Source organism: Pipistrellus kuhlii, unplaced genomic scaffold, assembly GCF_014108245.1.
Source record: "Pipistrellus kuhlii isolate mPipKuh1 unplaced genomic scaffold, mPipKuh1.p scaffold_m20_p_2, whole genome shotgun sequence".
Lineage (NCBI taxonomy): Eukaryota > Metazoa > Chordata > Mammalia > Chiroptera > Vespertilionidae > Pipistrellus > Pipistrellus kuhlii.
Genome location: NW_023425515.1, coordinates 183,404,625 through 183,430,693, shown reverse-complemented (window position 1 = coordinate 183,430,693; position 26,069 = coordinate 183,404,625). Strand labels below are relative to the sequence as shown.

Below are 26,069 nucleotides of genomic sequence, written 5' to 3'. Positions count from 1 at the left end.
GGAGCCAGTCGGGGAGAGGAGACACATGAGATACAGCCAGCCCGTATCCCACTCCATCAATCAGTCAGTCCTCCGGAGTCTCGGTCTCTGTGCCTTTAAAATGGGGTGAAAGCCCTACATCTCGGGGACTCAGTGAGAGAAGGGATGGGGAGTCCAGCGCGGATGGGGAAGCCAGGGAAGCCTGGCTACGCCCCCCACCGGTTTGCCCACACTACAGTGTTCTCACAACGTTTGCATTAGCTGCCAACTGTAAATAGTAAGAGATACCACATCAAGAATTAGATGTAAAACTTCTGAAAATGCAGAGAACTGGGCTCCCATCCCCATGGCAGGAGCTGGGAACACGCCCCTCGCAGGTCCCCTCAGGGGCCAGCCTGTCTCCTGCGGGCATGTGTGTAGCTCTCTGGGTCTGGTCCAGCCTGTTCCCTTTACCCCCACCCCTTCACAGTACCCCGCCAGCCTCCGCCCAGGGCCAGCTTGAAGGCCCCGGGAACGGGGGCTTCCTACCTCGCTGAGACCGTTGGTCTGAGCCGTGGGAAAAGGCCCCTACTTGGGGCTGTCTCTCCTTCTGTAACAAAGACGCAGGGAGAGAGTGGGCGTTGGAGTCCGGGGATCTGGGTGTGAGCACCTCTCCAGCAGGTGACCAGCGGGGCGATCAGAGCAAAGGATGGCCTTTTGCACTCCAGCTTCCTCAGCTGCTCCTGCCCACAGGGCATGCGATGCTGAAAGTAGAGCAAGTTGCCAAAACCGGTTTGGCTCAGCGGTAGAGCGTCGGTCTGCGGACTGAAGAGTTCAATTCCGGTCAGGGGCATGTGCATTGGTTGTGGGCACATCCCCAGTAGGGGGTGTGCAAGAGGCAGCTGGTCGATGTTTCTCTCTCATCGGTGTTTCTAGCTCTCTCTCTCTCTCCCTTCCTCTTTGTAAAAATCAATAAAATATATTAAATTAAAAAGAAAAGAAAAGAAAGAAAGTAGAGCAAGTTTACCAAGCTCTCAGCGCAGGGCCTGGAGCAGGGCACACACTCACGCTCCCCGGAGAGCCTCCACCATCCTTTAACCTCCACCGCGCATCCAACCCTTTCCCCTTCGCGGCGAGCACAGGAGCTGGGAGTGCGGTCAGAGGTCACAGTGGACGTTAGAGGCGGCATCAGAACGTGTCCCCAAGGGGCACCCCCCCTTGAGGGCCAGCCCCTGGCAGCTGCAGACCTCTATCCGCTTCCAGACAACTTGGCCCACCAGATGCTCATGGGATGGGGGGGGGGGGGTGGGGGGGAGGTTGGCACCTGGAGGGATCCCCTAGGAGAGAGGCCACTCCTGGGAAAGGCGAGGGAGGAAAAGCAGGGCGTGCTTGTTCGTCCGCACCATCCATCTGAGAGCAGCTGCCTCTGCCAGCCTCCTGGCTGTGCGCCTGGCCTGGGCGGTGCACTGTACCTGTGTCCTCGCATGTAAATCTCACAGCAGCCCCGGGACTCGGATAGCATTGTCCTTGTTTTACAGGCGTGGAGGCTGAGGCTCAGAGAGGTTAAGACACCTGCCCAAGGCTGCACAGTCAGGATGCAATCCCTTCTCTGTCTGGCCCAGAGCTGGTGCCCCAGACCCCTGCACCCTTAACCCAGGGTGCCCCCTCCATGCCCAGTCTGAGAGTGTTCACCTAAAGGTGCTCTCTGAGGTTGCCTCTAAGCGGGTCTCAGCCTCCCGTCGTGACTGTGCATCCGGGTGGGTCCCTGTGGAGGTCCCTGCATCGGCGAGCGAGCCTCAGTGTGCAAGAGTGAGTGGTGAGTGTGCAAGGGGATGCGTCGCCCCGCGTGAACCGGGGACTTCTCCCGGGGGTGTCTGTGTGTCCCAGTGTCGCGGGGGCGCCCTGACCGTGGCACCGGGTGGGCGGCCCTGAGTCCACGTGCGGACACGGGCGCGGGGGGAGCGGGGGGCGCGCTGCCCCCGGGGTGCAGGCGGGCGAGCGCGGGCGAGCTCACGTGCCGGGGGGAGTGGGCCGCTGTCCACCGCCGGCCGGCCCGCCCCCGCGCCGCGGCGCTGATTGGCTGGGCGCCGTGACGGGCCCCCCCACCCCCAGTCCGGGGCGGCGGCGGCGGCGGGCGCGGGTGCCCGTGCGCCGGGGCCGCGTGTGCGCGGGGTGTGCGCCCGGGGCCGGCGTGCGGAGGGAGACGGGGAGCGCGCCGCCGCGGCCGAGCGGAGCGAGGGTGCGCGGGCCCCCGCCTCCCGGCCATGGCCTCCGCCCGGGGGCGCCTGCCCCCCGCGCTCTGGGTCGTCACGGCCGCGGCGGCGGCTGCCACCTGCGTGTCCGCGGCGCGCGGCGAAGGTGAGCGGCGGCGGCGGCGGCGGCGGCGGCGGCGGCGGGCGGGGGTGGCCGGGGACGGGGGCGCGGCGCCCGCGGATGGGGCTCAACTTCCTTTTCCTCCACCCTGAGCGCCCCCGGGGCTGGGACCCTGGGCTCGGGGACAGGGACCCTGGGCTCGGGGACAGGGAGCCTGGGCTCGGGGACGGGGAGCCTGGGCTCGGGGACGGGGAGCCTGGGCTCGGGGGGACAGGGAATCCCTGCGGGGGAGACCCCAGGGTGAAGGGAGAGTGGGATGGAGAGGGGGACGGGACCGCAGGCTTGGGGCTGAGGGGCAGAGGCAGCGGGGGCTGGGGCTGGGGAGCACGGGGCTGTGGGATCGGAGCGGGGGACAGATAACTGAGGACCAGACAGTGGGGACGGGGGACAGGCTGGGGGACAGGAGAGGAGAGAGGGGACAGAGAGGGCAGGGGCCGGTGGGGACAGAGGGGCACAGAGATGCAGGATGAGGCTCAGAGGCTGGAGGAAACGGGGCAGGGATGGCACTGAAGGAGGGGGCGGGCAGGAACTGAGGACTGGAGAGAACAGGGCAGGTTGGGGGGAAGCCAGGACTGAGGGGCAGGGACGGAGAGGCTTGGAAGTGGAGGGCTGGAGGCTGGGGGAGAAGGGGTGCCGCCAGGAGGACTGGCAGGAGGGGAGGCAGCCTTGGTGGGCAGGAAGGGGAGGCGTGGGAGGAAGCGCCAGTGAGGGGCGAGCGGAGGGGTTGGCGGGGGAACTGAGGCAGGGGAGGCCGGAGATCAGGGTCTTGTCCAGGGTCACTCAGGGGACACGGGAGAGAGGCTGGAGCAGGGGTTGTGAACTCAACCGTCAGGACCAAAAGGGTTCGGCTGGTGGCCTGCCGGTGCTGGTGATGGGAGGGGACAAGGAACGCCGGGAGGGGGCATCCATCAGGGTCCCCAAGGCAGGGCCTCACACCTGGCACACACGGGGTGCCGCCCTGAGTTCTGCTCTCAGCCCAGTCCGCACCCCCCCACCCCCACCCCCCAGACCTCCCCTGCTGCCCAGAGGAAGTGCCCTAGTACTCCATGCCCGATCCCAGGACTGATGCCCTGGGTCTCACCCGGGACCATGAACTTCAGACTCAGGGGAGCACCAGTCAGTGTTTGTCATCCACACTCACACACACACACACGCACACACACACACATGAACACTGCAGGATTCACACGCATAGACCCAGGCCCATAGAGACCCCGGTGCGTGACAGCCCTCTCCCCCCGCCCACTGTCATGCACAGAAATGCAGGCAGTACATGTGTGCACACACATGTACGTACAGACGTATACACGAAAATATGCATGTTTGTGGGCAGACACCACATCTAAGGAGGCCTTCAAACTGGCATCCGTGCCATGGAGATGTGTGTGCACAGAAGACATCGGTAAACTCACAGTTTGCAACGGAACAGGAACATGCGAGCGGGGACCATAGCAGGGGAGCTACGGTGAAATGGCAGGAGGGACGGCCTGGCTGGGGTGGGCACAGGCTCCTGAGACCCCAGGAGCAGGACGGCGGGCGGTGACTCCGAGCTGTGGCCTGAGAAGCAATCTCCCCAGGGCTGAGCACAGGGAAGGCGGCGGTCGCTTTACCCAGTAGGATTCTGAGGGAACCGGCCTCTGGGCTCTGGGCACTGGGTGGTGCACCTCAGTTCCTTAATTCACTCTCTCCTGGGGCAGAGCCAGCACCCTCTGGAATGGCAGCAGCCAACACCAGAGTTCCCCGGGGAGGGTTCTCCGGGGAGGATAGACCGTTGGCCTGAGAGAGGGGACGGGTCTGTGTCTGCGGAGAGACAGCAGTTGGGGCAGAGGCAGGATCTATGGAGAGGCAGGCGGGAGCTCGGCAGGGCGGAGGGACGCGCTGTCCACACCTGTCTGGTTAAGCAGCAGGCACCCACCGCCGGGCCTGGGTGCCCCTTGCCGGTCAGAAGCCATGGGTGGAGACCTAGGGGGTGTTCCGTGTGGGACCGCCAGGACCCCCTCCCGGCTCAGCGGGTGCAGAGCCCAGGCAGCCAGGGAGACGGTTGGAACTTGGGGGGGGGGGGCTCTGTTCCCTGCTGGGGTCCCAAAGATGGCAGCGCCCCAGGTTGGTCAAGTGCCCCTGTGCCCGGTCCCTCCTCTGGCTGGGGGAGGCCCTGCAACCCCCTCCCCCTGCCCCCGCCCCCGCCCCGCAGGGCTGGCGGCCTCGGTTACCCTGGTGGGGATCACCCACCGCTCTGGGTGATCTCGGAGGCATTCGCGTCCTGGCTGACATCCGCTGGCCACCCCGAATCCTCCAGCCTCCCCGTCATGCGCTGTGTCCTCGGGGAATGTAAATCAATTTAAGTATTAGTCTCAGCGAGATGGAATGGGGGAAGGTGACGGTGCCGGAGAAAAAAGGGATCGCAGAACGCTTCCGCAGTCGAAGGGGAGAGGTTTCGGGATTGCCTTTTCTTCTCAGCGCAGGAGGGGGACCCTTCTGATCCCCCAGAACCGCCGGCAGGCGGCCCAGGAGGGATGTCCGTGCACCTCAGGCAGAGGAGGCAACGGAGGCACGGAGGAGTTCCGCGACTTGCTCCATCAAAGGCCCTGAGACCATCTAGCCCAACCCTTACATTTGCAAGCGGGGAGACGGGCCCAGCGAGGGGAATGGACATCACAGATGTCACACGGTTGGACAGTGCAAGAGGCAGCCCTGGTGACCAGAAGGGGGTCTGGGCCGGGGGGCTCGGCCAGGCCAGGCGGGCCTGATGCCGGAATTCTCTCCAGCCCCGGTGGAAACCGCCGTGGGCCAGAGCTGCCTGTGAAAGACACTCAGTGTCCCCCCCGCCCCGGACCCCCCACCAGAGGGGGCATGAGGTAGGGCAGAGGGGGACGGAGGGAGAAGAGGAGAGGGGAGGGGCCGAGAAGGATCTGGAAAGAATGAGAACAAGCAGCCCTGGAATCCTATAGCCCTTCCTGAATCCGATAGAATCGACTTTTGACTTATCTTTGGATTATCTGAGCCCCCCCCCCCCCCGCCCCCGGCTCGCTGGTCCAGAATCTGCTGCAAATGTGTGTGTGGGGGGGGGGGGCTCCCCAGGGGAAGGGAGGGCTGGAAAGCGGGGTCTGCAGGCAGCTGCCCGAGGGGCAGGGTATCCGGGGCAGAGTCCAGGAAGGGGACACTCGGTCAGGTACCCGCTGCGCAGGGGCAGGTGGAGCTGCGTGGAGAAGGGGTGGGGGAGGGTGGGGGCGTCCACAGGTCTCTCCCCTCCCCTCTCCCCAAACCAGGCCCTGCTGGTCTGGGGGAACTGCAGTGCGGCCCCTCTCCCTCCCTCCAGGCAGCAGGAGAGAGCTGCCTGACCCAGTTTTCCTTCCATCGCCTGAGAGGGAGGGAGGGAGGCGTGAAGCTGCTCTGCCTGCGCCCCTGTGCGTGGGGCTGGGGCCGGGGAGGGGCGATCCATCCCCTGATCCTACCTGGCCTCTGGGGACCCCTCCCTGGTTCTGTAAGCCCTCGATCCAGCCAGCCTCCTCCTCTCCACTCCCAGATTGGGTGGGGAGGGTGAAAGGAGAAAGAAAACCAGCAAATAAGAGCATCCTCACTCCAACATGTCTGGAGGACCTTGTCTCCACCTCTGAGGGGCAGGCATGGAGCTCTCCAGAGCTCCGGCTTCCGCCTTCCAGCGGGCAGAGTTGCGGGAGGGTCTGCTTTAACCCTCCGGGACCCGCTCAAGCCTGCCCATCGGGTTAGTTGGAAGCCCATGGTTGCTGGCTGGGAGAGGGGGTACACGAACAGAGAGTGAAATGGAAAGCCCCGGGGAGCCAAGAACTCTCTCAGACACCCATCACCAGACACAGTGAAGGACGCAGGGGCCCAGAGAGGTGAGGGGATTTACCCAAGGACACACAGCAGTTAGAGACAGAACTGGGATTCAAGCCCTGATGTCTTTATCGCTGAGTAGGGAGAGGCACAGAGAGAGAGGCAGGACGCAGGGACAGGGAGCTGGCGTTGACTCCAGGCTTTCCAGGTGGCCCTCGCCCACCCGTTGATATGATGATCCCCATTTTACAGATGAGGAAACTGAGGTTCAGAGGACCTCCTGCTACAAGTGGATGTATTGAGATACAAGCCCAGAGGGGGGTGTGACTCTGATCGTGGGCTCGTTTCCCTGCTGGACGGTCTGGCTTAAAGTAGACTTGCGTTCTGGCCAGATCTCCCTCCCCACCACCTGGAGCCAGGCTGCCAGGGCCGGGGGCATTGCCTGTGGCTGCCACAGCAGGTGCTCTGCATGCCAAGCCTGCTGGCTACACCTGTGGTGCTCTGGGCACGTTCCCGAACTTCCCTGAGGCTCGGTGTTTTCATCTATAAAATGGAGATAAGAAGGGCCACCACTCCGGGTGGTTGTGTGGGTCACAGATGAGGCATCTCAAGCTCTCCCTGCAGAGCTCAGCACATAGTAGGTGCCCACCGAGAGGCAGCTGTACTGCCCTAAGTCTGTGCATCAGGTGTGCATAGGACCTACTGGGTGCGGGCACCGCCTGGTGATTATAAAGCTGGGCCAGTCCTCTGGGGAGGTATGGCTTCGCAGCGTGAACTTTGGTATATCTTTGAATGCCATTACGTCCCATGAATAGGTTAGGGTCACAAACCCCTGTGCAACAGGAACCACTGTCGCCCCATTTTACAGAGGAGGAAGCTGAGGCTCAGGGAAGGGAGGGGACTTGCTCAGGACACAGCTTCTAAGTGCTGGAGCCGGGGTTATGACCCAGGCCTCCTGAGCCTGTCTCAGCCCTCCCACCGGCCCACCACGCGGGGCAGCTGGCATTCGGGGCAGCATGTATTCTGGGAGCTCAGGAGATGGTGTTCTGGCCAAAGTGGCCGAGGAAGGCTTCCGGGAAGAGAGAGAACTTGAACTGTGCCTTGGTGGACTGGGCAGGCCAGAAAGGACACAGAGCTGTGGAGCTGGCGTGAGACTGACCAGCAAGGCCCTGTGTGAACACGCATAGACATTAGTAGGCGCAGGGCCTGGCGCGTGGCTGGGTCCGGTGGCTCTTGTGGCGCAGGGAAGGCAGTCCCAGGGGTCTGATTGATCCTGTCTTCTGTTTTGCAGTGAACTTGCTGGACACATCAACCATCCACGGGGACTGGGGCTGGCTCACGTATCCGGCTCACGGGGTAAGTGACGGACGGTGGGGCCAGCCTCGTCCCTCTGGGAGCAGAGGGGGGCTGTGATTCACAGAATCGAATCAGATAGATCGATAAGAAGCAGAGGCCCAGAGAGGGGAGGGCACTTACCCAAGGACACACAGCAACGGGAGACGGAGTTGCTGATTTCGTAACAGTTTCGTGCACCCAGAGCCTTGGGGATAGAGAACCACCCCTGGTGCTGGGCAGCGGGTGCTTCATGGCGGAGGCCCCAGATGTGGGGTCCTCGAGTCTGCGTCCTGGGTCTGCAGACTCACGATGTGCCCAGCTGGGCCCAGGGGAGCCTAGACATGTCATTGTGGAGGCACAGGGCCAGGAAGGGCCCTATCCAGGGCTTTTACAGCTTCCGCTGGGCCCTCACCAGGGGCTGCCAGGAAAGCTGGATTCCCTGCTTGCTTCTCTTTTCCATCAGCACCGCCTGGCTGGCACTGCCAGCCCCCAGCCTATGTGCCTTAGCCCCTCAGCTCCCTTGGGATCAATGCTCATGGGAGACACCCTGCCACTCTCCTGGGGCGTGGTCATGGCAACTCCAGGGACCAGGCTGCACTGCCTGGTCCCTCCACTTCTACTGTGTTTCCCCGAAAATAAGACATCCTCTGAAAATAAGACCTAGTGCATGGAAAAATAAGACATCCCCTGAAAATAAGACCCAGTGCAACTTTGGGAGCAAAAATTTATATAAGACACTGTCTTATTTTCAGGGAAACAGGGTATTATCCAAGCCCCAGGAGGCGGGCAGGAAAGCCAAAGCAAGCCATGAGCTTGGTGGGGTCCTGGCTCTGCCATCGACAAGTTGGAGTCCTGGGTCACCACCTCACCCCCCCTGGGTCTGTTTCCCATCTCTGAAAAGGGAGGAGCATGTGACGACCCCAGGGGCTGTGCTCACACATGGTTGTAGACTGTGCCTGTTACAGGTGAGCCTTCCCTGAATGGATTGTCACCAGCACTGTTATTAGCATACAAGAGGTCCAGTGCATGAAATTCGTACACTGGTAGGGGCTACCAGCAGCTGCTGGCTGCCGGCTGGGGCCTCCCTTCCTTCCCCCAGACTGGTCAAACTCCCAGACAACCTCCAGGTTGAGGGGACAATTTGCATATTATGCTTTTATTATGTAGGATACCATGGTTGTATTTCACATAAGTATCCGCCTACAGATGTGCTCAGAAACACACACACACACACACACACAAACAACACATGAACATACGCATGCACATCCCTGCTTTAGACATGAGCACATCATGTACCACAACTTCTTTCGTGAATACTGGCTTCCGTGGCTCTGGGGACAGAGGGATAATCGTGCTAATAACAGTAACGATGATAACGATGCCAGGCAGTCACATTTATGAAGGGGGCATCTCTTTGCTTTGAGGTAGGGGTTTCATCCATCCGGCCGTTTGTGGTCAGTGGCCTGTGGCCTGTGGCTGAGGTCGGAACTCCTCTCTCTCCCGGGTCCCAGGGAGCAGTGAGCTGAGTCCGCTTCCTGCATCAGCCCTTGGGCACCAGGCTTCAGGGGCTGGAGGGTTAGGCCTCAGGGCCCAAGAGCCAGTAGGAACCCCTTCTCTGGCTGAGCAGGCCAGGCCTGCCTGAGACCAAGGCCAGGTTCTTGGGGTGTCCCTTTACCTCCCTGGGCCTCCGTCTCTCCCTGGGCAGTGCCCCCTGTGTGCCCCAGTTGGCTGTCTCCCAGCGGGGAGGAGGGTGGACAAGGATCTCGGCTCTGCCGGCGGGGGCCGGGGGCTGGCCCAGGAGGGGGGGACTGCCTGGCTGTTGTCTGGGTCAGCATTTCCCCAAGGGCGCGTGGGCCTGGCTGCAGGTTGGCTCTGGGTGTCTGTCCTCTCAGATCTTAGGACTTGGTTTGAGGGTAATGAGGAGTGGTAGGATTTTGAGAAGGTGAGGAACAGGACTGGCATGTATTTCCCATGATCACACCGTAATTCTTTTGTTTGCAGTAAAGTATGGATCAGTCATCTCATTTAATTTGGGACTTAGAACAATAATAACTTCTATTCAGTACCTCCCAACAGTCTATAGACGTTATCTCTTTTAATCCCCACCACCAACCCTGCAAGCAGGGACAGCCGCCCCCTTTTACAGACGCAGGCGCTGAGGCTCAGAGCACCCGGAGGTCTTTGCTCAGCCTCGGACAGGTTCCAAGTGATGGGCTGGAACCCATAACTCTGAGCCTGGAGCCCGAGTGGCATCCCTTCTGCCCTCTTTGTGAGGCTGGGAGGCAGTGCTGCATTGTCCGCTGAGTTACGGACCACTTCCTGTCTCTATGGGGCAGGAAGAGAACAGGCCAGAGAGAGTCCTGGTTCCCAGCCTCGAGGCCTTGAACCTGTGCTGGGCTACCAGGTGAGCCTTGCAGATGCTGACATCCAGGGGGGCTGGGGAGGAGCTGGTCTTTGGTTTAATATTTGCCAGCTGGGTGGGCAGCCTTTGGAGATGGTCCTTGAGGCTCCTTCCACCCCCTGGCCCTGCAGCCCGTTAAACACCCGGGTGCAGGCCACCAGGACTGTCTCCAGCATCAGCAGCGTTATCAGATTATCAGGCAGACGGCTCAGCCTGAAGGCCAAGATGCTGGGTCCCGAGGAGCCTCCAATCATGTGACTCGGGCAAATCCTTTACCTCCCCCAACCCCCACGCTTATAACGGGGGACGGCAACATGGGCTGGTGGAGTTGTCATCTATGAGATGATGCATGAAAAGAGCGGTTTACCAGTAAGAAACCAGGAGCTCTGAGAGGTTAAGCATCTCCGCTAAGCTGAGGGCGGGGTGGGGGTGGGGGGGTGGGGAGCAGACCGGCCGCAGAACCCATGCTTTCCGCCAGGCTGCACCCCTCCCTTTGCACCCCGCCCTCCACTCACTGGGCGAGCTTCACCCCTGGTAAAGAACAGCTGCCTCTGAGGGGCGCACATTCCTTTCCATTGTCCCACCGGCTCCTCCCATCGCTCAGAGTGGATGGCATGGACAGGCTGGACCTGCCCCGTTCTGCATATGGGGAGCCCGGGGCTCAGAGAGGGATGTGATGTACTCAGGGCTGCACCACGCGGCTCCCTGCCTTCATTCCAGGAATGAGACCGAGTTCCAGAGCAGGGGTGGGGGTGGGGGGAGGAGGGTGCCAGGGCCAGAGAGGCAGCTGGGGTGGGATGGCACCCAGCCCGGGGTGGGGTGCCCCAGGCGGAGAGCAGGACGGATTCCACCTTTCTGCCAGCCTCCAGGAATCCCTGCCGCTCTGGGCACCGGCGGCGGCAGCAGCCCTGGGGCTGGCAGGGCCAGGTCAGGCCGCTGGCATCGGTGGGGCAGCTGGAACAGACCCGAATGGAGCTGATTAATTTATCCCGGTCCCTGGCAGGCAGCAGACAGGGAGCAGCTGGTTGGCTCTTTGGCGCTTTGTTCATTGTATCAGTGACTGTAGCCCCAGATGTGACCGACACAGCGCTGGCCAGAGACCCCAGCTGCGGTGTGGGGTGCAGGGCAGGGGTCCCTTTGGGGTGGGGGTGCAGGAAGCATGGTCTCTTTCAGGTGAGGCTGGCATAGGCTGGGCTTCTCCCCCAGCGGTCCCTGGAGGCAGGCGCAGGTGGGCTGGGAAGCCCCATTCCTCGGGGCCTCTCTGCCAGGCCCGAGCTCTCCACCCGCAGAGGCCTCGTGGGGGTCTGTCTGAGCTCCGTTTTTCAGATGTGGGTGCGGTGGGTCCGGACCACTCGCTGGCCAAGATGCGGTGGAACAGGGGTGAAGGGGGGGCTGAGTCAGGCAGGAAGGACTTGAAGTGCCTGGGGTCCTCGCTCTGCCTCTTTGGGGCAGCTCAGAACCCACGGTTTCCCAGGCCACCTCAAGGAGGGTGGTGGCTTTTACCTTTTGTCCCCTTTCTTCTGACTCTATTTCTTTTATTTCCTGTTACAGTTGACGTTCAGTATTGTGTTATATTGGTTTCAGGTGTACAGCACAGTGGTTAGACACTTACACAATCGTACCTCCCCCCCCCCCCCCAGTCCAGAACCCACCTGGTGCCATAGTTATCACAGTAGAATTGACTGTGTTCCCTGTGCTGCCCCCTGCACCCCAGGACTGTGGTGTGACTCCCTTCACCTGTCTCACCAGCCTCCCACTTCCCTTCCATCTGCCAGCCTTCAGCCCGCTCCCTGTAGCTGCGGGTCTGTTTCTATTTTATTTGTTTGTTTATGTTGTTCTCCGGATTCTGCATCTCAGGGAAATCGCACGGCGCCCCTCCGTCCCTGTCTGGCTGACTTCCCAAGGCGTGGCAAAAAATCGGGACTTTTTTAAAACGCCGAGGGACAGATTGTTAGAAACCGGGACTGTCCCGCCGAAAGAGGGGCGTCTGGTCATCTTAACTTAGGCCGTCTGCACATCTTCTTCAGAGAAATGTCGACTCGAGACCATTGCCCGTTTTTAAACGGGGCTGTTTGTATTTTTGTTGTTTCTTTTTTAATATATTTTATTGATTTTACACAGAGAAGAATTGAGAGGGATAGAGAGTTAGAAACGTCCATGAGAGAGAAACATCAACCAGCTGCCTTTTGCACACACCCCCCCCCCCCCCACTGGGGATGTGCTTGCAACCAAGGTACGTGCCCTTGACCAGAATCGAACCCGACACTCTACCACTGAGCCAAACCGGTTTCGGTTGTATTTTTGTTGTTGAGGTGTGGGAGTTCTTTGGAGTTCTGGATATGAATTCCTTACCAGAGACATGACTCGCAGGTGTTTTCTCCGCTGGTAGCGTGTGGCATGTTTCTGGGCCAGCGCCCGACACAGATCGTCACACCCCATTTCCCCAGCTCCTGGCACTTGTGAGAGGACCCAGACCGGCCCGGGGGCTTCCAGCCGTGCATGTGTGTGTGTGTGGGGGGGGGGGGGGGGGGGGGCTGAGGACCATCCTAAGCAGCAGGGCCACATCCACCCATCAGCCTGAGCTAGCGCCAGATCAGGGGGCGCTGCTGCCGGATCTGAGTGGGGTTCGTGCCTTAGAGAGATTCCTGGGGGTGCTGGTGTGCAAACTGGCCCGGGGGCGCTCTGATTCCCCCTGCGGGTCCCCCGCACCCTAGGCGGGATAGGCGTGGCCACAGAGAGACAGGCCGGAGCCATGCAGCCCTGGTATCGGTTCCAGTGCTGGCTCCACCCCTCGCTCATTATGGGACCTCAGGCACGGGGCTCCTGTGTCTGAGCCTCTGATTGCCCATCTGTAAGCAGGCCATACGTGACCCCTCCCCAGAAGGATGTGGCACGCTGGCCCCACCTCTGCAGGGTGCCTGGTGTCTGGCAGCTGTGACAGTCCGCCCCACAAGATCAGCTCCCCCAGGCTGGAGAACGCCCCCTTCTGCCCCAGGACCCCCCCGCCCACAGGACTGATGCGTGGGGCACGTGGCAGGGGTGACTGGCAGACGCCCGTTTCAGTGGGCTGTGCTCTTCCTTTTTTTCTTTTTCTTTTTTTTTCCCTTTTTTAAAAAAATAAATCTTTATTGTTCAGATTATTACAAATGTTCCTGTTTTTTTCTTCCCTCCATAGCTCCCCTCCACCAGGTTCCCACCCCACCCTCTGCCCTTTCCCCACCCCTCACTGTCCTCATCCATATGTGCACAGTTTTTGTTCAGTCCCTTTCCGCACGCCCTTCCCGCTCCCCCTTTCCCCGAGAATCCTCAGTCCGCTCCCCTTCCGTACCTCTGATTCTGTCATGTTCACCAGTTAATAGTGTCCGTCAGGTGTTGTTGCTCTTCCCCCCGCAGTGGGACTCCATCAACGAGGTGGACGAGTCCTTCCGGCCCATCCACACGTACCAGGTGTGCAACGTCATGAGCCCCAACCAGAACAACTGGCTGCGCACCGGCTGGGTGCCCCGCGACGGCGCCCGGCGCGTCTACGCCGAGATCAAGTTCACGCTGCGCGACTGCAACAGCATGCCCGGCGTGCCGGGCACCTGCAAGGAGACCTTCAACCTCTACTACCTGGAGTCCGACCGCGACCTGGGCGCCAGCACGCAGGAGAGCCAGTTCCTCAAGATCGACACCATCGCGGCCGACGAGAGCTTCACGGGCGCCGACCTGGGCGTGCGGCGCCTCAAGCTCAACACGGAGGTGCGTGGCGTGGGCCCGCTCGGCAAGCGCGGCTTCTACCTGGCCTTCCAGGACATCGGCGCCTGCCTCGCCATCCTCTCCCTCCGCGTCTACTACAAGAAGTGCCCCACCATGGTGCGCAACCTGGCGGCCTTCTCGGAGGCGGTGACCGGGGCCGACTCCTCCTCGCTGGTGGAGGTGCGGGGCCAGTGCGTGCGGCACTCGGAGGAGCGGGACACGCCCAAGATGTACTGCAGCGCCGAGGGCGAGTGGCTGGTGCCCATCGGCAAGTGCGTGTGCAGCGCGGGCTACGAGGAGCGGCAGGACGCCTGTGTGGGTGAGCGCGCCCCGTGGGGGCTGGCTGGCTGGCGGGTGGGCTCGGTCGGGGCAGGGCTGCCAGGGTGTGTGGGGGGAGGAGGGGGGTACCAGAGTCAGCAGGCGTCTGGGTGGTGCACAACAGCACCTGGCACGGTGAGGGACCCTCCCGTGTGTCTGGGTCAGCAAGCACACAGGCCGTCTGTGTGTGATGGGGGGCGAGGAGGGACACGCAGGACAGCCAGGCGGTGCCCTCGGTGGCACTGTGGAGAGGTTACCCTGCAGGACCCTGTGTGATTGGGTACCGCCGGGTGCAGTCCTGTGCGAGGGAGCCGTGCAGGGAGCTGACGTAGGTCAGCACGCTCTAACTCAGTGGTCGGCAAGCTCATGCGTCCACAGAGCCAAACATCAAAAGGACGACGATTGGAATTCCTTGGGAGAGCCAAATTTTTTTAACTTGCACTTCTTCTCACGCCACTTCTTAAAAACAGACTCGCCCAGGCCGTGGTATTCTGTGGAAGAGCCACACCCAAGGGGCCCAAAAGCCGCATGTGGCTTGCGAGCCGCAGGATGCCGACCACGGCTCTAAGCACCTTTCACCATAACTCATTCCACCCCACCCCTCCCTGTGAGGCAGAAACCGCTCCGGTCCAGGCTTTGTAGGTGAGGAGACGAGGCAGAGAGAGGCAAAGGGGCTTGACCCAGGGCCGCCCAGCTGGGAGGTGGCAGAGCTGTGATGTGAGCCCAGGAGTCTGGCTCTCACGTCCGTGCTCAGAACCACGGAGCTGCTGGCCTGCGGGGTGGAGGGAGGGGGCGCCAGGCCGCGAGGGGCCGTTGTGAAGGTCCGCGGGCAGGGGCGCCGGGGAGAACGGTGCAGGTGGGTGTGTCACGGGGGGGTGAGGCCCTGCTGTGCTCAGGAGGTCTCACTAAGGAAAACCAAGGTGCTGGTGAAGGAGGACTGCTGCAGGCACCTGGCACGACACCTGCCCCCACAGGGGTACAGCTGGGGTTCCCATGTCAGGGACCAGGAGCAGGCCGACCTCAAGCTCTGTGTGTGTGTGTGTGTGTGTGTGTGTGCGTGTGTGTACACACATATGTGTGCGTGGTCAGCAGACTCCCACGTGGCACAGTGCAGCGAGGATCCCGCGAACCCAGGATCACGGGAGAGCAGGTGTGGACAGGCAGCTGGTACCCCAGCTGGTACTGATCTCTGCCCTTCCTTGGCCTCTCCGGGGGCTGGTCACATGGCAGCTTGGCCACTCAGCACAGAGAAGCCTGCTGTGGGGACCAAGGTCATTCTCTGGGACCAGGGTCGTCCATCCAGTCACCAGTCCCTTTCCAGCTCCCCTCTGGGGCTCTCTGGTTTCCTTAAAAATCTTCCTTCACGCTCCCAACTGCCGCGAGTCTTCAGTGCTCCTGGGCCCTAGACGCAAAGCACCTTCTGTGACATTTGCCTGTTTCGGGGTTGGTTCTACCCTCTGAGGCCTAGTGCACTGGGCTCCGCCGGTCCCCAGCCTCTCCTGGTCCCTGTCACAGATATCTCTGGTTTATTTTTTAGTTTTTGGTGGTGTTGTGTTTTTTTTTTTTTTTTTTTTTTTTTTTTTTTAGCTCCCTGCTGGGTAATAATAATAATAACAGACATGCCTGACAGCTTGCAAGGGGATTCCTCAGACATCAGTTCATTTGCTCATGGTAGCAAGGCAGGTATAATGCCATTTTATAGATGGGAAAACTGAGGCCCAGATGGTTGTGTCACTGACTGAGGTCTCATAGCTAGTGAGCAGTGGAGCTGGGACCTAGTCTGTCTTGCTCTGAGCTGGGACCTCGGTGTTTAATTCCTGGCCCACCCCAACTGCTTTTCTCATCAGAGCTGGCTTCCAACACCCCCTCATTCTGTAAGGATAATAAAGTCCTTTAGAGACGATTTTTTGAGCATTTGCCATGTGCCAGGCACTTGGGTAAGTGATGCTTACACATCATGTCAGTTTCTCCTTCTGTCGAGCATCTCACTGTGACCCAGGCCATGGGATATAGACACAGGGAGTCCCTGCCTTCGGGGGGTTCACGCAGTTTCTCATCCTTACGATAGTTCCCGAAGCTTAGTAATATTCCCCATCTTATAGATGCGAGACATTGAGCCCCTCAACTTCAGTCACACAGAAGGGATTGGATCCCAGGGGTCTCACTCCAGAGCCCTGAGCTGCTTCCTGTGTCCTCGAAGCCCCGCCTCCCTCCTCCCCGGTGACACTCAAACAGCAACTGGCTCATCGGCAGGTGGACATCAGTCAGCCGCTGCCCCCGGCTCTGGATCGATCCAGCCCCAAACACACACACACACACACACACACACACACACACACACACACGTCACTAGCTTGTCCTGTGTGTGCTGAGGGAGACCGGTCCTCCTGCCTTCAGGGCTGGGGCCTTGCTCAGAGGTGCTGCTCCAGCCTCCCTAGACTAAAGTGACCAGATGTCCCGCTTTTGGCTGGACAGTCTCGATCTCTAACAATCTGTCCCGCATCCCACGGCGTTTTAAAAAAACGCCGTGGGATGCGGGACAAATTGTTAAAAATCGGGACTGTCCCGCCAAAAGTGGGACGTCTGGTCATCTTACCCTAAACAGAGGCGGGAAGTGGAGCCCGGTATCCAAGGTCCCACAACATGTCCAGGACAGGGCTCTTGGTGGAAACCCCAGCACCTGAGCAGCAGAACCTCCCAGGGCCAGGAGAGGCCAAGGCCACGCCCACTTCCTGGCGCTGCTGGCATGGCAATAAAAAAATAAAGAGAAGGCAAAGCAGGGTCAGGGAATTGCAGCAAATTTTGAATTTTCATTTAAATCACAATACACATAATTATGCCAGTTGCAAGATAATTACAGGCTTTATAAACAATATTAATTCACGGTACCCTGCAGGCAGCGGGCTTTAGGACAGAAGGCGGTTGTACGTCGCAGGAGGAGAGGGGCTCTCTGAGTGTCCTGTGGGTGGGCCTCTGGGATTGTCCGTGGAACCTCCTTGCGGAAGCAGCACAGGCCCGAGGCCGAGGCCCAGGGAAGGGAGGCGGCTGTGTCCCCCATCCCTACCCTCTCCTCGGTGGGTAGCCTGACAGTGCGGAGATGGGGACCGATAAGAAGCTGGGAACAGATGGCGGTGCATTTCCTGGGCTGTAGCTACTTGAGGGGGGTCCCCTCAGAGCTGTGGGACCTTCTCAGATTGCGGGGCCTCGTCTCCCATGGATGGGTCTCTCTGAGCAAACAGTGAGGAGAGGAAAGGCTGGGACTTGCTAAGAGGGGGTCCTGAGTGCCCCCTCCCTCACCCCCCGCACATCCCTGTGGCCTGCAGCAGAGGCCAGGCCACCTGCCAGCCTCAGGATTCTGCTTCTCAAGTTTCGCCCTCACAGCGCCCCTCCGAAGTGGGCTGTGCTTGACTTCGCAGTGAATGCCCGGGAGAAGGGACCTAGCTGGTCACTGCCTCTTTGGCGCCCTGCCTGTGACTGCCCCCCGCCTCAGGGACCGGCAGAGGAGTATCAGAGCCATACAGAGCTCATGCAGCTCACCAGTGAGGAAATGGGGGCCCAGAGAGGTGACACGAGGGGCCCCAGGGCACAGCTGGGGGTGCTGGACTGACTCAGCCCCCCGGCCAGGAAGCTCCCCAGGCCTCACAGCTCCTGACCCAGTGTCCTCCCCCACACCTGGCGCCCTCCCCTCCCGCCCCTGCCCCAGACAGGGCAGGATCTCAGAGAGTATCACCCCGGGGAGCAGCAGCCCAGCCTGAAGTCCCCGTTCCGTCCTTCCTGTCACCTGGACACAGACTATAAATCACCCTCCACCGCCCTAATCATCTTTCTATAAATATCAGAGTCTCATTTCGGAGGGGGGAGCATGAACGCCGAGCTCTCTCGCCTCCTGACTGCGTTTAAAATCTGATTTAGAATTAATTTCCTTTGGTCGTCCACCGGCGGACACCTTATTTGTCAAATCTCAAGCTCTTAGCAGGGGAGAAGAGAGAGGCGGCCAGGGCCTCGGGCTGCTGCCGGCCTGACAGGCGGCCTGGGCAAGGTGCCCTCGGCGGGGGCAGGGCCCCTCCTAGCCCATGGCCACACGGGCCGGGCACATGCAGACTCCGGAAGGGCCCAGCCCCAGCCCAGAGCTGCTCCATCTGTCTCGGCCATTAACTCCCGGCTCTGCCTCCAGGTCTCTGGGCTCCCCGAGGCCTGGTGATTAGTATTCTTATTAAAGATTATTTTATTTCATTGCGCGGATTAATCCGGCCTTGACACGTCCGAGCCATATGGGTATTAGTGGAGCATGTGAGAGCCGCCCGCTGGCGAGGGGCAGAGTGGCGGGGCCACCTTCAAGGCCAGGGACGCCTCCGAGTTTGCATTCTGGCTGGGGGCGTGGCGAGGGGGGAGGGGAGTGGCTGGGGCAAGGCACTCAGGCTCCCCGAGCCCGTTTCCTCTCTGCCAAGCAGATGTATTAATGCCGACGACATAGAATTGTAATAATAAGTGCCAGACAGTATGCATTCATATTAATCCTCGCATCAGCCCTTGGAGCCCCCATTTTACAGATGAGGAAACTGAGGCCCAGTTTCTTCATGCCCCATGGCACTTAGCTTAGGTGAAGAGGTTAGACAAGAAAAGGAACCCCGGGCAGCCTGCACCCCAGGGCCGGTTTTAACTGGCAAGGTCTTGGAGGAACTCCGAGTGGTCAGGGACTCGGGGAATGAAGACTGTCCGTGCTTCCTTGGTGCCACCGTATGTGTCCTTGTCTGCCCCTCGCAGCTCTGAAAGCTCCTGAGAGCAGGCCCAGCTCCTCCCAAGCTCGGGTCCAGAGATGCTCAGGGGATTGGGTGAAGGAATAACCGAGGGGCAGAATAAGCAGACAGTCCCTGAGGTGCTGATGGACATGGACCCGATAATTACAGTGAGGATTACTGTCCATCCGCTCAACGGCGCTTTCAACAAATACTTGCTGACCAAGTGCAGAGCCCGCTTCCTGGGCTCAGAAGGGAGCTCTGAGGCTGGGCCTCCTGGGGGGCTCCTGGGAAGAGGAGGTGAGCCCCCCAATTCCAAGCTCCCAGCCCCCCCCCCCCCCGTCGAGTCTCAAAACTGGGGCACACTTTCCCCCAACCTGGCGGCCCCTCTGGCTCCACAGCGTCTGAGTCTCTGAAGCAATTTGAGGGCATCATCATGTCTCTGGATTTCAGGTTTTCTCTCAAGTTAGTAGAATTTTGCACATTAGCCTGATTTTAGCTATTATAATAGAGAGGTATGTTTGTGTGTTTTTTTAATGACGTAATGCCTTGTCCAATAGAGCACCTCTCACGCCCAGAGTCTTCTAGAAGGGGACTTAGTGGGAAGAGAGCCTCATGAGCTCCCTGGGGGTCCCTGGTGCAGAGGGTTCCGCTCCAGGGCGGAGCTGGGAGCTCCTGGCTGGGAGGCACTGGGGCTCCTGAAGGCCCGGTGTCTCTGCCCGGAGCAGATAACGGTGGGAGTTGCTCACTTGGGAAACGCCCACGGGCATCAGCAACCTCTTGGCCAGGTGCTGGGAGCTTTGGGATGAATAGGGCAGGCCTGGGCCTTACTCACAAGCATCTGCCCACAGGGACCTTCTGGTCCAGGAGGAGAGAGACACCAATAAATAGGAACAGCATCGAGCTGCGGGTGGCGAGACTGAGCAGGCGCTGTGGAATAGGGAGGGCAGTGGTCGCTTCTGTGTGTGTGCGTGGTGTGTGCGTGTGTGTGTGTGTGTGTGGAGGTCTGAAAAGGCTTCATTGAAGAAACAGTTGAAAGGAATCTTGGAAGAGTTGGACAGGGGGACAAAGGAGAAAAGGCATCCCAGGAAGAAGGCTCTGAGGAGGGAAACAGCCTGCCGGTGTGAGGAACGGCCAGTCCCTTAGTTCTGCCTGAGGGTCGGGAGTGAGGGGTGGTGCTAGGGGGGGCTGCAGGGCGGGCGTGGGGGGCCAGGCTTATGGGAGCCCATAGGACTGGGACTGGCAGTGACAGGGGCAGGTGTCCTTATAGGATGCCCGGTCCCGGCACGGCTGACTCGTTCCTGTCCTTTCGGCTGCAGCTCACATGTTACCGCCTGTCTCCTTCTCAGGGGAGGGGGTAGCTGCTCCTTTATTTCCTTTCTGGAAAGATCACAGCCTGGTTACGGTGTGCCCCCAAACGCCACTCCCTGAAGGCAGAGACCCCGTGGGTCTGGCTCATGGCCGTGCCTCCAGCGCCCGGTCGGTGCCTGGCACCGGGCAGGTGCTTACGCGGCCGCCGGGGCTGGGGCAGCAGGCCGGGAGGCCGGGTGTGGAGGCTGCGGAGTCAGCCGGGTGGGAGACAGGCAGAGGCTGGAGAGAGGGCGGCGTAGGAGACAAGTCCGTGGCAGCCGCCATGACAGTGACGTGATCTGAGAGGGTCCAGGGGCCTGCAATTCCTGAATGGTCAGCATTGCATGGAGAGCATATAAAACACAGACTGCCAGCCCTCTTTCCCCACCCCACCCGCTTCACACATGTGTCTTCTCCAGTCAGTGTCTGCCCACTCTCACTCCCTGTCCCATTGTCATGTCCGGCCTAAGTGACATCCTGGGCTTTGGCCCCCTTTGATTCTTAGCCTCTTGGCCCTGCCCCCGAGGCTGGTGTCTCATGCAAGACCAGTGTCCTGTGATTGACAGGGCCTGGTGGGCGGGGCTGTGCCACCTCTGGGGCTGGGACTCAGGTGTCAGGGTCCCTGGCTCAGCTCTGCCTTCAACCTGCTGTGCAGCCCTATGTAAGTCACCGGTCCTCTCTGTGCTCCAGTCCCCCCCCCGCAAACAAAGGCAGACGGGGGGTGCTGAAGGTCTGTCTCTCTGTCCCTCAGGGGACCCCTCACCCCCGAAGCCCTGGGTCAGAGTGAGAGTTGTATCTGATACCAGCTGGCTTACCTCCAGCCACCTTCTCTCCCACAGCCTGTGAGCTGGGCTTCTACAAGTCGGCCCCTGGGGACCAGCTGTGTGCCCGCTGCCCTCCCCACAGCCACTCGGCGGCCCCTGCCACCCAGGCCTGCCGCTGTGACCTCAGCTACTACCGCGCGGCCCTGGACCCGCCGTCTGCAGCCTGCACCCGTGAGTACCAGCCCCGGACCCCAGAACCGCGCGTGTGAGGGGCTCTTTGGGGGCCTGTGCACATGTCTGAGAACCTGTAGGGGACTCCTGAGCCCCAGTAGAGCCTGTGAGCGCCACGTGTGCGCTCCTGGCCCTGCCAGGGAAGCGTGTGCTGGAGCAGGGGTGGTCGTGTGCGTGTGTGTGTGCATGCCCTAGGTCCCTGAGGTGACTCAGAAAGAGTCAGGCGTCGTGCCTACTTGTCTGGACTGTCTGTCTACTCGGCTCCTCCATTGCCTCCTGTCCCCCAGCCTACAGGGGCCTCTCGCCTCCCCTCCCAGCTGGGGAGGGGCTGCAGCCAGCACAGCCACCCCACGTACCAGCCCTGGGCTCTTGTGGTGGGACAAGGCGGACTTCTCACGGTTCTGACCAGTCTTGCCCCGGAATTTACCCCAACCTGATCCCCGTCTTTCCCTGCCCCCACCTCCATCACCACCCAGCCCCGGGCTCCTTGCACAAGGCAAGGGAGGGCCCAAGTGTATTCACACCACACACACACACACACACACACACACACACTCCAACATTCTGCCCAGACCTGTGCGTTTCCTGTGCAGACCTGTGCCTGTGGGACTTGCTGGGGCAGAACGGATGGCTGAGTGACATGGTGACATCTCGGCTCCCGGCCCAGGAGAGCCCAGCCTGTCTAGGTCGAGGACACGTGCCCTAGACTCCGGTTTCTCTCCAAATGCACAGTCCAGGCTCCAGAAATCATAAGGCGCGGCTTTTGGTATTCCACGCCCTTCAGATCGAAGATTCTCCGTGATTCTGAGATTCCGCCGTGCTGTTTTCTTAAGATCTGAGATCGCTTTCCTGGCATTCTGAGAATTGGAATTCTCAGGCCCAGGGGTCTCCATAGCCCGCCCCCTCCCAGGCTCTCCTAGCTCCGAGGCCCCCATCCCCCTCCTCAGGGCTCCCCCCAGCCTCACCGCCCTCTCCAGGGCTCTGCACTGCCCAGAGGGGGGCTCTCATCTTGGGGGCGGGAGGTTCTGTGGACACCCGCTGGGCTTCCTGGGGCCTCACTCTACTCGGCCCAGTGCTCGGGGGCATTTACATGCCATTCATCACAGGGGGCGAAGGAGTGGAGTGTGGGCACCAATGACTGGGACGTTTGGCACCCCGAGTGGCTGCTGTGGGCATCCCCAGGGCTGTGCAGTCTCTTTCCGGCTCTTTTCAAACCCATTGGGAAGCACAAGCCCCAGGCTCCCTATTGTCCAGGAGGGAGGGGATCCTTAGGTCTCTGTGACAGACCGTGGCCCTGTGGTCCCAGCCCAATGGCAGACACTGCCTCCACCCTTACCTCCACTCACTGTGCTCCCAGGCCAGTGGTGGGCAAACTCATTGGTCCACAGAGCCAAATAGCAACAGTGCAACACTTGAAATGTCTTTTGAGAGCCAAATTTTTTAAACATAAACTTCTTCTAACACCACTTCTTCAACATAGACTCGCCCAGGCCGTGGTATTTTGTGGAAGAGCCACACCCAAGGGGCCAAAGAGCTGCGTGTGGCTCTCGAGCCACAGTTTACCCGACCAAGGTCCTAGAGCATAGAGTAGGTGTGACCTCATCCTTATCATGGGGGAGCCAGAGACCTCCCCTGGTCTGTGGGGAGGGAGGGGGGACTGGACCACCCCCAATAAATGCCCTTCAACCCCCTCCCCGTTACTTCCTGCCCCCAGGGCCGCCCTCGGCACCGGTGAATCTCATCTCCAGTGTGAACGGGACCTCCGTGACCCTGGAGTGGGCGCCCCCGCTGGACCCGGGCGGCCGCAGCGACATCACCTACAACGCCGTGTGCCGCCGCTGCCCCTGGGCGCTGGGCCGCTGCGAGAAGTGCGGGAGCCGCACCCGCTTTGTGCCCCAGCAGGCCAGCCTGGTGCAGGCCAGCCTGCTGGTGGCCAACCTGCTGGCCCACATGAACTACTCCTTCTGGATAGAGGCCGTCAACGGCGTGTCCGACCAGAGCCCCGAGCCCCACCAGGCTGCGGTCGTCAACATCACCACGAACCAGGCAGGTAGGCGGAGACGCCCCATGCCCGGCTTCCCGGCCCTGACCTCCCCCCAGGCCTCCTATCCCCCTCTGCACGTCACACAGGCTTGCTGTGGTCTTAGGCTGGTGCCTGCCTCCCTGGCCCTGCCCTGCTCACCAGGACCTGGAGCTGCGGGCTCCCTTAGAGTAATAGGGCGCAGCCTATGATCCAGAAAGCACAGAGGCAGGTGCTCACGGCCATCCTAGGCGTGGGTTCCAGAACTTTCCCTCTCTGCCTCTGCTTCCTCCCTGGTGCACTGGCATAGATAGTCCCTGCCTGAGGCACTGTTCGGGGGCTTATGAGAAGGAAAGGAAAATGCGTGGCCCGGCATCCAGCCCTTGAACATGGTCTCCTGGTCTGGACGACAGCCAGCCATTTATCTCTGTTTCTAGCCGGTTGTTGCACTGAATTTAGCGATGGGGACCTCTTTCTTTCCAAATTCTGGTGGGTCCTGCCCGTCAGGGGACAGCCTGGCCTGAGCCCACAATGGCAGCCAGCTTCCCTGTCAGCAGCCATCTCACACACTGCGCCCCAGACCCCCACCGCGCCCCATCCTCTCCTCCCTCCCAGCACCACACAGGCCCCACAGACACCTCTCCCACCAAGTCCCAGAGCAGGGAACCGAGGTGCAGGGCGCCCTCAGCATCAGCCCATGGGAAGTGGCAGAGCTGGGAATCAAACTCACATCTGCCTCACTCCCAAGTGAACTCTGCTATCTTTTCTCATAAAGGCACCCATCCCAATATGAGCCCCTCCCCCATGACCTCATCTTAATTACCTCCTGAAGGTCCAGCTCCAGTGGTCACATGAGGGGTTTGGGCTTCAATATATTCATGGGGGGGAGAGGGGACACAGTTAACACCCACAGCACCTCCCGTGTCCCCATCACGTGCTGCCTGGACAGCCGCGGGAGCCCCCGCCCGCCTTGCCCATAATTGGTTCTCACACCACCTGCTGAGGGAGCTTTAAAAATGCAGGATTTCTCCACGTCCTCTCCAGCGCTCGCTGTTTCCTGTCTAATTGATAATATCTGTCCTAACTGTGGTTTTGGTTTACCTTGCCCTCCTCATCGTGGAGTGGAGCATCTTTTCATGTCTGTTGGCCATCTCTCTCATGTCTCCCCTGGAGAACTGTTCAGGTCCTCCGCCCATGTTTCATTCGGACTGTTTTTCTGTTGTGGAGCTGTGTGAGTTCTTTGTATACTTTGGGTATTAGCCCCCTTATCGGAAGTATTGTTTGCAAATACCCTCTCCCATGAGGGTGGTTGCCTAACTTTACTAGTGTGTAAGGTTGCTCGCATGACCCACCCCTGCCTGCCTCTCCAGCCTTTCCCCATCTACTCTTGCCTGGCTCATCCCTGCAGCCACACGGGCCTCGGTTCCCTTCCTTGAACACACCAAGCCCTTTCCCTCGCAGGGCCTTGGCCATGCTTCTCCATCGCAGTGACACGCTCCTCCCCGTGACATCCCCAAGGCTGGCTCCTTCCGTCCTCAGCTCAACTGCATCCCCACCCCATGGAGGCCTACCCTGGCCAGCCCAGCTGACATGGCAGGTCCCTCCTGGCCGCTGCGGGCGGTCCTTTCCATCACAGCTTCCTGTCTCACACGGCACTTCACCGACCTGTCATCCTGCGCGGACTTGGTTTCTTATTCACTGTCTCCTTTCGTAGACCGTGAGCGCCTGAAGGCTGTCTTAGTCCCTGATCCTCACCCAGTGCCCGGCCTGCAGTGGGCATTCAGGAAACCCTAGGGGCACGATAGAGTGGCCCCCACAGCTCCACAGCCCTGAGCAAATGGTCAAGGTGTATCCTCAGAGACCACTGGCTCCCCTTCCTGCCCTCACCTCTTCTCCACAACCCCCTCTCTACCGAAAGCCTTCTCTGGTGCCCCGCCCACTTCCCTCCCACCTGGGCGTTCTGCTCTCCCTGTGCGTCTCCCCCACTCACACTGTTGCCTTGGCAATCTCTTCCTCTTTAGGAGGTGTTCGTATTCCTGGCTCCGTATGCTCGTTGCCTGCAATGGTCTCATCTGGTCCTCAGTCTTCCTGACAGGGGTGCCCACTGGCTTGCTAGCTTAGCTGCTGCCTGGATGGGGAAGCTGCAGCCATGAGACCCAGCCAGCAAGAGAGGGGCTGGGCTGGGAGTCCCAGGCTGTGGAGACACCTATGTACCACACCTTCCAACTGAACTCTGGAGTTGCTTCTTAGTTCTTCATGTCCAAGTCCAGCATGCATTAAGCAGCTAGGGTGTGTGGTCTCTGCCTTCAGGGGCTCCCAGGCCTCCCAGGAGACAAGATGCCCAGAGATGAGGCAGGTGGGGGACACAGGAGGTGTGGGGTGTGCAAAGGGGGAGAGGGAGGGAGGCCTGCGGGCTGAAGGGACAGGGAGAGGGGTTCGAATCCCTGCAGGTGTTTGGTGTGGCTGGGTGTCTGTCTGGCACTTTGCAGCAGACCCCCCTCCAGGATGATGCTCTGGACACAGGAGGGAGGGTGGCCGTGCAGGGTGGAGGGAACGGGTGAGTCTGTCAGCGAAGGAGGGTGAATGGGTGTCTTCGTGTGACTGTGAGATTACTTGAGCTCAAATGGGCCAGGCTTGGCTCATGTCCCTTCTGATCTGTCCTGGGCATACCCCAAACTCGGCGGTGAGGGTGCGGGCTCCCTCCACTCATGTCCTCCCTCCCTCCTCCTCTCTTCCTCCTCCTCTCTTCCTCCTCCTCCCTCAGGCAGCCCTGAGAGCCGTGGCCAGAGGGCTGGGGTGGGAGACATGGCAATAGAGACATCAGGTGATGGGGCCCCAGAGTGGGCGAGAACAGCTGCTTGCTGGGGCTGCTAGGGTCCTGCTCCCCCGGTGGCAGGGCCTGGCCAGAGAGGAGAAGGTAGAGGAGTGAAAGCCGGGGCCCTCAGGCTTCGTCTGGGTCAAGCCACCCCCCAACCTCCCAGGCCAGAGGCAGCGGTGCTGAGTCCAGGTGATTTGCCAGGGGGACTGGAGGGGGCGGGCTCTCCCGG

General features: G+C 60.6%; 1 protein-coding gene across 1 annotated transcript in view; it reads left to right on the top strand.

The window, feature by feature from the left end:
• The first annotated feature begins 2,104 nt into the window (after window positions 1–2,104).
• The window catches only part of EPHA8 (EPH receptor A8), a 32,880-nt gene continuing 8,915 nt past the window's right edge, over window positions 2,105–26,069 (top strand). Inside the window, exons 1-5 of the mRNA XM_036443951.2 lie at window positions 2,105–2,316; window positions 7,418–7,482; window positions 13,259–13,922; window positions 20,847–21,002; window positions 22,717–23,052. Coding sequence (XP_036299844.1) covers window positions 2,223–2,316; window positions 7,418–7,482; window positions 13,259–13,922; window positions 20,847–21,002; window positions 22,717–23,052 — 1,315 coding nt within the window. The 5' untranslated portion in view covers window positions 2,105–2,222. The remainder of the gene's footprint in view (window positions 2,317–7,417; window positions 7,483–13,258; window positions 13,923–20,846; window positions 21,003–22,716; window positions 23,053–26,069) is intronic.